The 13,041-nt window shown below is 49.3% G+C and overlaps 1 protein-coding gene across 5 annotated transcripts in view; it reads right to left on the reverse strand.

The window, feature by feature from the left end:
• LOC133352413 (guanine nucleotide-binding protein G(I)/G(S)/G(T) subunit beta-1-like) overlaps window positions 1-13,041 on the reverse strand; it is a 60,022-nt gene that overhangs the window by 17,472 nt on the left and 29,509 nt on the right. For all 5 annotated transcript variants that reach the window (XM_061568037.1, XM_061568035.1, XM_061568038.1 and 2 more), the window contains exons 2-4: window positions 4,880-5,010; window positions 2,671-2,709; window positions 48-154 (exon numbers count right to left, since the gene is read on the reverse strand). In XM_061568037.1, the coding sequence (XP_061424021.1) occupies window positions 48-154; window positions 2,671-2,709; window positions 4,880-4,936 (203 nt within the window). In that variant the 5' untranslated portion in view covers window positions 4,937-5,010. The remainder of the gene's footprint in view (window positions 1-47; window positions 155-2,670; window positions 2,710-4,879; window positions 5,011-13,041) is intronic.

Below are 13,041 nucleotides of genomic sequence, written 5' to 3' on the forward strand. Positions count from 1 at the left end.
TGGCACACGCGCGCAGACACGCACACACGGGGGAGCGGCGGTGGCACCTCGAGTCGGAGCCCCAGTGCATGGCATAGATCTTGGCCAGGTGTCCACGCAGCGTGCGTCGTGTCCGCATTTGGATTCGACCCACGGGATCCATGTTGGCCGTGATCTGGGGGGAGCGGTAAGGATCCAACAGCCAGTCAGGCAGAGGCTCACGTTTATTTTATTTAACCAGCCGAGAACTCAAAAGTGATAGGACATTTGCAAGAGTGATGCAGGCGACAGGCAAGGCTGCTTTGCTGTGTGACAAATCTCCCTCGTGAACAAATGCAGTCGGGCTCTCTAAAATGTGACAACCACTGCCAAACCCTGAGCCAACCTTGTGAAAATGGTCGACCGTCTAAACCCACCCCAACTGTGGCCTCCACCTCCGCATGGAAAACCAACACAGCACGATTGCTGTATCAAGAGCTCTTACTTGATACAGCAATCGTGCTGTGACGGTTCCACCTGAAGACGGAAGCTTGTGTTGCATCCGAAAGGTCGTGATTTTTATTTTACTTTCATTAATTTATATTTTTACCTACGTGACTTTACCGAAAAAACCTAAGAGTATGAATCCTTGCAGTCACGAAAGCTTCAAATCTAGAATTACTTTGAAACGGGCTGCAAACAGTGTTTACCCATAACTGCAAACATCTTAGCCGCACTAACCCAGTACTTAGGGAGGGGGACTACTCCTTTTTACCCGGCAACAACAATGCTTCGTTTGAGTGTGAGCAAGTGAGAAGTTGCCCGCCCAAGTTATTTGCAAGTCCTCCTCGGCCCTCGGTAAGAGAAGTTTCCCTATACTTGTTCCACAGCACCTTCTCAGACTATGCCACCACCGACACCACAGCCAGTAACCATTTGGTTAGGGGATTCAAGCAAGAAACCCATTCCAAACTCACAATTCCACTGCCGATAACTTCTGCAGGAATCACAATTATTATTGAGTCTTTCAGTAAAGTCACGTAGATAGGTTCAAAGAAAATTAAAACAATTACAAAAAAACTACGTTTCGATCGCAACACAAGCAATCGTCATCAAAAGAGCATTTTTCTCCTGATGACGATTGCTTGTGTTGCGATCGAAACGTTGTAGTTTTTTTGCTATTTTTGTTATTTTCTTTGAACCTATGGGACTTAACCGAAAGACTCAAGAATAATTGTGATTCCTGCAGTCATGAAAGCTTTAAGTCAAGAATCACAATACTTCAACTAAAACTGAACTTTTTTAAATTTATTTCACCAGCTAAGGCCCAGATTTTCAAAAAGCGAGCCAACTCAACGAAGTGGCTTAAATGTGCAAATTTATAGGAGCCAAATTCTCCAAAACGTACGTTTCTAAAATATGGAAGGGAAAAAACGGAGGACCCGGAAAAAAATCCACGCGACCAAATATACAGGTGCCAGGGTTGGGATCGAACCACCGATCTCCTGCATACCAGGCCAGGGAGTTAACATTTCGCCACCGTGGCATCCCCTTCTTATGGGCAATTTCCATGTCAGTCTCCAATCACCCGCATGGGATTCAAACATTACAATAGTCGAGCATGGTCATCCAGTACCAACCAATGTCAATGGCAATACCGGCATCTCTATTCAAATCAAAGGGGAGTTCTAAGAGATGATCTTTAATTGGGCTGTCAAAAATAATTCCATTCACTTGAATGGAGATGCTGGTTTCAACCAGTGAAATAAAAGGCGATTTCCCCAACAGCCTAGGAACCGTGCGTAGAATCCCATTTTTTACGATAGCGGTATCAGAGTCTCCATAAAAGAGAACGGGAATTGTAGCGGTGATTCCAAGGATCACCACTAGATGGCAAGCCCTGGCTCTTGCCGACCGAATAAAATAGTTGGACACGAAGCAGATTCAAATTATGCCGTTTGGAATGGTGAACGATTTCATTAAGCACAGTGCAATTCTGGGATAGGGATCGTGTGAATTGCCTGGCACCAACGCCTATCGCATGCACCGGCCACACTAAAACACAAAGACAAACCCCTCCCCCGTGTAGCCTTAACACTGTTGGGGCAAGTGCTGTTCGCGAGCACCAATGAAGGCCGACAGAGCACACGAGCGGGAGGGTGGCACAGCACCACGCGCCCAACCACCTGCGTCTCCGTAATGGCAATATTTCCACATCGCAGCACTCATTTGAGGTTGAGTCGACCTAAGGGCGGCCCAGGACCGGTTTAAAGAATCGTTACTGGCGTTGGCCATGAACGGGAATTGAACTCAGGTCGCCGGGTTCATTGCGCAACACGCGCACCGCTACATTACCACTCCCCACATCACCTACATCATTACAACTATCACAACAATCAGCACCTCCATCACATTCATCAGCCCAGTTATTACCATCACCACCACATCACCACCACATCACCACTCCTACCACCAGTTTTTACCGCAACCACCACCTGTTATTACATAATCTCCACTTCCACTAGAGACATGACCCTCCTCCACAACATCAGTTCTATCTGAAACAATCACTTCCAACACCACCAACAGTTATTACCTACCACCACCACCAAAATGAGCATGATCACATCATCTTCACTACCCATCGTTTCCACCACAACTTTCACCTCCAACACAATAAATCACAGCCCCCATGTGGTGCGAGTTTGATACCTGGGTGAGGGTCGTGTCTCCACACGCCTTCCTCGCATCCTGCAGGACAAGAGACGGGGTGGGGAGTTGAGAGGATCGGGTGATGAGAGGGGGGCAGAAAGTAGGCAGGCGACAAAGATGAAGACACTCAATGCACTTAATCATCGCTCTTTCACCATGTCACTGCCTTGTCGTTGCCATGCTCATGCGCCCCACCTTACTGGGCCCGAGAAGCCAAGCAGGGTTGAGCCGAAAGTTTTCCCCTAGCAGGTCAGCCAATGGGTGAACTCGAGGAACTGTTGTTCACATGTAGCCAATTACTAGACTGGGTCTTCTGTCCACCGGAGTGTCTCAGTCACGGCCACCAAACCCATCTCCGTCTGCTGCGTGTTCATTCAGAATCCGTAAGTCCAGCCTGGTCACTGTCGATCGCACGTCGGTCTGCGGTGGGTGGGCAGCAGGCACTGTCATGTCGCTTGGTCATCAGCCACCCAAAATGAAATGAAAGCAACGAGTTGACGAAAAAAAATTCGGGTACTAAATTTTGTCAATGGAACAAAAACCCAACGCGGAACGGAACGAATCACAATGTGCCGAGACGCCACTGTTGGGGGGTGGGGGTGAGTGGCTCTTAGGACTTGTACACAAGGAGGGGGAAGAGGGTGAGGCGGCGGAGTGGGGGGAAGTAGGAGCAATACAGGGGGGGGGGGGGGGGCCCGGCGTGGCTCAGTGGGTACGTGCTAATAGGCCACATGGGGCCCAGCGGTGCAAACGCAAGCAATCGCTGGCAACGAGAAGGGGCCATCGAACAACACGGATGAAGGGACTATAATAATAATTTAGTATACAGTAGAACCTCAGATCGAACGCACCAGAACTCGAACAAATCGGTGGTTGAACGATATTTCCGAACATTTTTCGCCCCGGAAACGGAAAGAAATTCGGAGGTCGAACAGGCAATCGCAACTTAAAAGAACCTGTACGGCTGAGACGCGTATGGCCAGCGTGCATGACGCTTGCCCAGACAAAGGTTTTACCGTACGAGAGGCTCAGTTAAAAATATCACCCAGATAAGGCAGAAGCCAACCGAGTGAGCAATCTTTTTGATGATAATGCAATGTGTCATTTTCGAAACATCCTAAAACGGAGGCAGAAACAAACCTCTTAAGTTAAGTTTAGTCAGAAAGAGCTGAAGTGACTCAGTTAGTGGCAGAAAAGAGGCAGAAAAGAGGCACAAAAGAGAAAGAACCCCAGAAGGGCAGTTTACCCGACGTTATTATGGAAGGGGACTCCCCTTCCAAACAATAACTCCACCACCACCTACTCCTCACCACCTTCCACTAAAGCCATCAAACTCTCCTTACTACAGGTAAAGTGAAGTTGAATGTTCATTTATTTAATTTATTACATATATATTTATTCCATTTATTTATTGTGTTTCTTGTTTTATTGTATGATTTTATGCGTGTAATTACTGTAAAACTTCGTGTAAAATGCTTTATAATGAGAGATTTCTTGTGTCTGGAACAAATCAATGTCATTTACATTAATTCTTATGGGGAAAATGAATTGGTGTTCGAACAAATCGGTGTTCGAATGGCCTTCTGGAACGAATTAAGTTCGATCTCTGGGGTACCACTATTTGGTATTCACGCTATTCTCAATGTGCAAGGCTGTCATGCAGGTGCTCGTTTCAAATATGTAGAACTTCTTTCGCACCGTACGTAGCCAACCGTACTAAATTGTAGGTGCGGAACAAGTCTAACAGATTTTACCACCCATTAGTCACCCTTTTTTGTACCGTCACGCCGGCGCACGTGGGCCCATTCTTGTTGTTTGAATAACGTCACGGGATCTTCAACGTCCGCTGGTCGCGCTAGCGCCGTGCCGTTTCGTGGTTAAATTCACTCGCGGCATTAACCAGGGTAAGCCAGCCAGCCGCTGGGCTCGAACCGCAAACCTCTGCAACGAACTGCAAATGGCCCTACCGCTCGGTCACGTCGCCACACACGCGTCATAGTGCCAGTGGCGGTAGAACTTGCACTGGAAAAAAAAAGATTCCCCCGTGTCGTCTCCAGTCTGCTGGCGCAAGTGCTTTTGGCGAGCACCTACGAAGGTCGGAATGGCGCACAAAGAGTGGCCGTCCGTTTCGCTCTAAGAATGACAATAGAAAACTACTATTTATTATTACAAGATAACCACAACACCACGTGTGTGTACGCGCATGCACCTTGATTTGATTCTTGAGCTGTTCTGCCTCCTGGCGGAGTTGGTCCAACTCGCTCATCGTCGCCACGGTTCTCTCCACAAGTCGTCAGGGGTGTCACACTCTCCTCAAATGCTCGCCAAGTTCACTTCCTCCTGTGGGCGGGGAGAAAAAAGGTGGGCGGGGGGGGGACAAGGTAGACAAGGAGATTTATTTAACGATCGACAACCTGTAAAGGATAGTTTAACAGGTAGGCTTTCGCGACCAATTTTATCAATAAAGGTTTTTCGGGTTAGAAAGCGTAGGTGTGTCGTTAAACCCCCACCACCCGACACAGCCAATTCACAAGGTGTGTCACGTAAAAAAAAAGTGTCAATTGAGGGTTTATTCTCCAAAACACAGGTGTGTTGCTGAAGTAGTAACTAATTGACTGGTTTTGTTTACGTGACAAACCTTACGAATTGGCTGTGTCTGGTGGTGGTGGCTTTAACACCACATTCATACTGTCAAGGATAACCAGGAAACAGTTCAGTTTTGCACTTTTGACCAAATCGCCCGGTCACAGCTAGCGTCAGTGGCGAGTTGTCACCGCCCACTGGACAACCGCCATTCGACACTAAGTGGCTGTGACGTCACCACGACGCTTGAGCCAGGCTATGTGCACCTTGAGGCCAAGTGAAGTGTCGAACGCCCGCTGGCAGGTCACAGGGCAGACCCAGATGCCACAGGTCGACTGACAAGACCACTGGCTGATGCACCACCTGTGCCCCCTACTGTACCAACTTGTTGTGCTTTAGCCACCCGGCACTGCCGCTTGTTGTTGTGAGCGTCGCTTCTCCGCCCTTCGTTGTTGTTGGAGGGCGACTGCCTCCAACTGCCCAGTAGCATCCTTCACGAGCCTCCTCCACAGAGGCCGATCTTGACACCGCTGGTACCAGTCATCAGCAAGTTCACTCAGCTCCACATCCTCCTGTACCACATCACTCCATCTCTTCTCTAGCCCGTGCCAAGCCCGTTTAGCCCCCTCGATCCGGCCGAACAAAAGCTGTTTAGGCATGCGGTGGCTGGGCATGTGGGCAACATGATCCAGCCAACGCAGCCTTGCCTGCCAGAGGAGCTCAACGATGGGACTGTGTCTAGATCTTTCAAGGATTTGTGAGCTCCTCACACAATCCAGCCTGTTAAGCCCTGGATGGATCGTAGGCAGGCCAGTATAAATGTTTCTAACCGGCGAAGATGTTCCATTAGGAGGGGTCCACGTTTCGCAAGCATAGAGAAGGGAGGGAATGACTGTGGCCGAGAAGACCTGAAGCTTCGTGCAGAGCGACAGACCAGGTAGCTTCCACACAGCGTTACGCAACCGATGAAAAGATAATGCCGCTCAACTGATTCGGAGTGAGACCTCTGCTGTTAAACCGGAGCCGGTTATGAGCACACTGCCCAGGTATGGGAAACTCTCCACTCTCTCCACAACTGCCCTATCACCATTGGGAGTTTTGGAGGTGGAGTGTCCGATGGTACAAAATACCCAGGCAGGTGCTTAGTTTTGGTGGGGCTGATGGTAAGGCCCCACACCTCTTAGTGGCAAGCTCCAGGTTCAGCAGCAACGCCTCCATCGCCTCCGAGTGAGCAGCAATTACCAGATCATCGGCATACATAGCGTGGTTGAGCAATAGGGTGCAATCCCTTGACCGCACCCGCGCATCGATCAGCCTCCCATTGTATCTATATCAGATGGAAATTCCTAACGGTACAGCTATTGAAGGCTTCACGAACTACGTGGTCAAAATAGATGCTAAATAACGTGGGAGCCAGAGGACATCCCTGTCCCACCCCAAGGTGTACAGGGAATGGCTCCGACTCCCAGCCACGTAGTTTTACCCGGGCCCGCTCACCATCATGAAGGTCCTTAATGATCGGAGCAGAGGGTAAGGGACTTCGAAAGCACGAAGAACAACCCAGAGCCCAGGCCTACCGATGGTATCATAGGCCTTGACCAGGTCAATAAAGCAGAGATGTAGGTCTTGTTGGAATTCCCTACACCTCTGCTGTAGCAGACGGAAAGAAAATATGGCATCTGTGCAGGACCGCCCTTTCCTGAAACCGCATTGGGGCTCCGCAAGCCTCTCCTCAGCGTGCCTAGCAAGGCGATGTTGAATCAACCTTACCAGGACCTTTCCTGGCATACTGAGGAGTGAGATGCCCCTGTAGTTGTTGCAGTCGGTGCGGTACCCCTTCTTAAAGAGGGGGACCACCAGGGCATCCTTCCAATCCTGCGGAACCCGTCCACTGGAATCGACTGGTATCACACGTGCATCAAACTTCCCACAGGGCCCGATGGGAAGCAGAGAGGGCTTTAGGTCATCGTCCAGCAAGTGGAACGCCGAAGGGCTGCAGATACATCACAAACATGGGCTCGGGATTCACTATGCCAACGAATAGACCGACGATAAATTTACACCGAAACTAAATTATCCAGAATTTGTGTATAAATCGGGGAGGTTTTTGATTGACTCCTTTAAAACCTAAAAACGTTCAAATGTTTAAAAACCGCGCTGACAAAAACTCAAAAAGCGAACAGCACGCAAAGCCACACCGAGCGGTTGTCATCCACGCTGCGTGGGAACGTGACGGTGCCAAGTGCAGCCCCAGCCTGAACAGTGGCTGCCTCAGTGGCTGCCTCAGTGGCTGCCTCAGTGGCTGCCTCAGTGGCTGCCTCAGTGGCTGCCTCAGTGGCTGCCTCAGTGGCTGCCTCAGTGGCTGCCTCAGTGGCTGCCTCAGTATTGCAATTGTGGGATTGTCGGTGGTTTTACTGCCATCGTTCACCTTTCTTGTATATTGCGTTTTTATTTTTCCAGTGCAAACCGGTCTCTTCCAAGACACGCCTCGCCATCGTGAACACCGAAATGCCAGATGTCGTCTGGACAGGGCTCTCTCACAACGCAGTTCCAAATCAAGATCTCTTTTGTAAATCGGCGGCGTGAGCAAGCAATTTCCAGGGCTGCATCTTGTCCAATATGCAACGCAATATAAACACGAGACATTGCATGCCGTCAACGGGCGAGATGTGATCTTTGGTGAAAATTTAATGGCGGTTTCAAGAAAACCAACACACCGGGGGTGCGCTACCCTGTCCTAAATCAGCTTCGTATTTCAAGGACTCTGCAAATAAGAATAATTCTAACAGTGCACGGGATTGCGAGAAGCCCAGCTTGAAAAGACGAGCTCAACGGCGGCGCTGTGCCCAACCCCTCCTGGCGAAACCGCCCAGGTGTGTGCCCAGGGAGAGGAAGGTGCTTTTGTTTAGAGAGTCGTCACCATGGCGAAAGATAGGTGTGCTTATTAGGGTAATTAGCGAGTGCAGCTCTTAACGAGGGGTTTTGCCAGGGGGGTTAGGTGATGGCGTGGACGGTGCGTGTGTGACAGGGGGGGAAGGGGGGCACTGAAGGTGGCAGGGGGTCTACAAGAGAGACAAATGCTTGCAGGTAAGCACGCAGGTACACGTGGATACACGAGACACACAAAGGTACGCAAGCGGATACAGGTACCCAAGCTGACAGGTACAAGTGCTTCCACACAAAGGCAGTGCAGGTACATAGGTGCACACACAGGTAAAGCATGGAGGAATAGATATGCACATTCAAAGTTACACGTGCAGGTATGCACGAGTATGGAAGCCGACAGGTAAACGTACAGGTACACATCCAGAAACAGTTCCACACACAATTAAACAAAGGTCATTCTAGGCACATTGATGGATGGCTATGCTACTTCAGCTCATACCTGTAAAAGCACACACACAAACAAAAGGTGGATACAATGTCCAGGCAGGTTGGCAGGCAAATACGCACGCAGATGTTTAATACAGGTGCACACACACGGGTATCGGTGCGCAAGTGCAGGCACAGTTCGTGTGCGTCTCCCGAGAACGATCATTAACTGGCTGCCCAGAGGAACAGCAGCCAAGACAACCACTGTCCGCCCTGCCCACCGCCCTCAACCCTGTCAGACTGGCCAGAAACGCAACCACTTGCCCCCCGCTTATTGTTATTAGAACAAGAAAGCCTTGCAGAGTCTTACAACTGTTTTTCAAGAGGGTCCTGGCAAGTGTCGCACGACAGATGGGGGGGGGGGGGAATAATTGTGTTGCATATTCCAATTGAGTAATTTGCTGGTATTTTTTTGTTGTTGTTGTGTTATTTGGAAAATTTGGACAGTGATGCCCAGCACACAATGGCCTACTCTCGCGAATGACATAACGCGTCACGTGACCTTTTGACGTCCAGCAGACTGTGCGCATTTTTACGGCGAATACACCCGCGGTATTATTCAGGGCAGCTAATAGATTCAAACCGTGAACTTCTGCAAACAAGCGGCGAACGGCGCTAAACCGCCGGACAGTCCCAGATCACCACCACCAACGATGAATCCACTGCTGGACGAAGGCCCCCCCCCCCCCCAAGCAGTCCCCATCACCCATTGTCCAGCAACGAAACAATCCATCCAGTCGCTACACCACGAGTTGGGTTTCATCGCAACATCCCCAAGCTCACACCTTTGGCTGCAACTCTGTACTTGCGCTCACCCGATTGAAAAAGTTCCTAATAGTAAAACACAAACGTTACAAATACAAAGCCAATTTATATGTAATTGATCTTTGAAAGGGGTAATAGTCAATGTATTCTGGGTTGTTTACATGCCTTTCCCTTCCAGTTCCATCCTGCCCCCCCCCCCCCTCATCTCACACCACATGGTCTCGTTAAAATCCTTCCGTGTCTGTGGGCACCTCAGACCGATCCATCCCGACTGTAGCGGGAGGGTGGCCGCAGTATTAACAACTGTGCTTTCCAGTAAGAAGTGCCTGGGTTTAATTGCGGTCTGCCACTTCTCTGCGTGGAGTTTTGTATGTTCTCCGTGTTCTGCATGGGTTTCCTCCGGGTTCTCTAGTTTCTGCCCCCACTCCACTTCCACCCATAGCTAAAAAAACACCCAAACAATTTAACTGGTATTGGCCAAATATTTCTAATTACTCAATTGGGATTCATATAGCCACATTGCCCCAAACTTGACATCTTAGCAGGAGCTACCTGAAAAAGTTTTGAAGCGAGGATTTACTGGGTAAATTGACCTGCAAATTCCCCAAATTGGCATTATACACGGCAATTGTTGCCTTTTAAAATGGCAGACGAATGCCCGCTGGAGGACAAGCACACATGAACACAAGGCTCCGTCACATCAACCGGAGGAGGCCATTGCAGTGACTGAAACAATGGAGCATGCCGAAGGTCAGAAACACAGCGGTATTATTACTGGGTCAAAAATATTTCCCGTCTTCTAGCCGATTAGTGCAGACAACATGCTTGCAGTAACGGATAATTGTTATTTGCATCAGCCTCAATGTAACATACAGCTCACACATTGTGCGACGTAAATAATTTCTTAAAAACACACACGTGCACACTTCAATGTGTTTATAGTGTGCGAAAGAATCTGAGTCATTGAATCTATAACGCCATTACAGGCCTGGTTAAGTCCCAAACCTGACGAGATCAGGGACTCGGGGGTTTTCATCACGAGACCAGGCGACGATGTTTATTTGGAACTCAAGACAACGAGCCGCGTGCCATCGCACCCGGCCGGAGAGAACAGCTCTGGTGGAGATGACGTCACCGAACAACTTCTGACATCACTTTGGACAGCCTATTCATGCACACCACGTGGGCTACGGAGCAAAACCTTCCTCTTAATTTCGAGAAATTAACACCAAGAAACGTTTTCATTTTCTCACGGGAACTTAACCCAGCCCTCCAATCCCCCCGCTATATAAACATCGTATCCACATTCGCGAACTCTACCTCGAGTAGATTTTAAAGAACAAAACCCTCACACAGAAGAGTCGAAGCCTTAACGCAATAAAAAAAAACCTCGGAAAGAGCGGCGGTCTCAAATTATCGTCGCCAAGCCACAACCAAATCCCACCTGCTGTAAGAAATTATCCCAAAGCCAGCGGTCGTCCGGCGTCCTCTCACGGCCCTGCGGTGCAGCACCGGCACACGAGAGCCGACGCCGCTGATTTTACAAAGGTGGACGTCCCTCTCAGCAGCACATCCCTCCCCCCACCTTAGCTCCAGCCCGAGGAAACGTCAACGCTGTCCGTTGTGCTCCCCACCCCTCATCCTCCGGCTGCCACTCCTCTGTTAGTCCAGGCCACTGGTCACCATCAACCCCGAGGAGATGCGTCCTGTCAAAGTCCGCCTTACTTTCTTAACTGTTAATATGTAAATTTGTATTCGTAGCCTTTTAAAAATCGATATGATTCACAATTACTTTATTTTGGGTTTGACCGTGTAGCTATAATGCCAATTTTTAAGATATAACTCTTCACCACCCAATATAGCCAATCAAATCAAATTGTCATGTTGGAAAATACTCATATTGATTTGGTTTATGAGCAATCCCAGAATGTTGGAGAGGAAAATGTTACTATTTGTAATCAAGTGTAAACTGCGTATATTTTCTAATCCACATATCAAAAATTTCTCACATCACATCTGTCGTATCAAAAAAGTCATTTTTTTCAGGAATTCAAATAACACCAACAAGGCAAAAAAATATTTAATGTGAGGATTTTGCTCCGTCATTTTGTGACCGGGCCAAAACCGTCAACTCACTGCACTGGAGAATCCGGTTTAGAACATTAAAATAAAAAATGTAAATCGGGAACCCCAAGCCCCGATTAGGATCAAAAATGAAGAAATGCGCAGCGGTAGCCATCTCGGACACGTACAAAAAGAAAGTTGGCTCAGATGGCCAGGGGAACACGTCCTCTGAGGGAGCAAAACCACAACACATGAAAGAAAGGCGATGAACAGAGCAAGCAATGGGGTTTGTAGACTGAGAGGTAGGCCTAGAACAAGTGGTATAAGAGACTGAGGTAGACTTGGAGGCGATGGTCCAAGAACGAAATAAATGGAGACGGAGGACGTGGGAAAACATGAAAGCACACGAGTGGAGAAACATGCACACCACTGTAACCAGTACGAGCACCGCAAACACCACCACCACATGACCACCTTTGTCTGCCCGCTGCTCATGTGTTAGACACAGCACCAGGTATTCATTTTAAGAAAGCAGAGTCAACAAAGGAGAAGGCCCATAACCGGTTCCGATTATCACTCTCCACGAATGTTGACCGTAGCTGGGCATTCAACTGAGGCTATTGGATTCGTAGCGCAGCGCACAAATCACTGTGCCAGCACTCCCCACGGACACACACACTTACACACGCACGAACGCACACGAGCACACACATTCGCCGCACACCCCACACGTGAGCGAGCGCCAGGTGTGTTTTTTGTGCGTCCACAAATCAATACTGCACGCATTGAAAACTCGGAACCACAAAAACGACAAACACGACCTGTCCAACCACTTCCCGTAATCTGGAGGAAATCGGTGGAAGCTCTAACCAGGAGGCGCAGCCGGGTCATCACCGAGTGTTGCGGTACACATCGGTGGAACTTCCGAGGATGTCCACTGACCCTGCCCATAACCCATTCAGTGGGAGAGGATGAAATTAAAGCGGTGCAGGCGGCAGTAACAGTGTTTACTCAGCAATAATTATTGTCATTAGCGATCTCTTTCTCTCACACGGAACGACAGACTAGAGCAAAATAGTGTAACCTGCTTTCTTTTGACTCGTCACTCAATCAACATGATCACCGATGATCAATCCACTGATGAATGTAGGCCTCCCCAAAGCCAGTGTCACCTACAGGCTGTACGTGCACAGCCACTGCCAGATGAACAGGCTCCCCATGTCACTGGCCGCAGGAGTTACCTTTGACCATACTTCACCATCTGCGGTCGGCGTGGGTGGGTCAAGGTGGAGAGCACAGACGTGGCAGTAGAGATGTACAGGACAACAATGGATTATGTTGGACTGCTGACAACATAGCCTCGCAGAAGCAGCAGCCTGCAACAACGGCCATTGTTTTGTTTGCGGCCATCGCCTGTCCAAGCGCAAGCCATGCTCGACCTCCCGCTTGGCTTCCCAGAGACCAGGGTGCACCACTGCGGGTGAAGGGCATCAGCCACGACAAGAATGCGTGCGCGCTCCTTCTCGCACCAGTGCGGTCGGGCAGGTTTCAACATTTTTTTTAGCCCCCCCCCCACACCTCTCACCC

The sequence above is a fragment of the Lethenteron reissneri genome, chromosome 40, assembly GCF_015708825.2.
Source record: "Lethenteron reissneri isolate LAM-NWPU_2019-01 chromosome 40, ASM1570882v1, whole genome shotgun sequence".
Classification (NCBI taxonomy): domain Eukaryota; kingdom Metazoa; phylum Chordata; class Hyperoartia; order Petromyzontiformes; family Petromyzontidae; genus Lethenteron; species Lethenteron reissneri.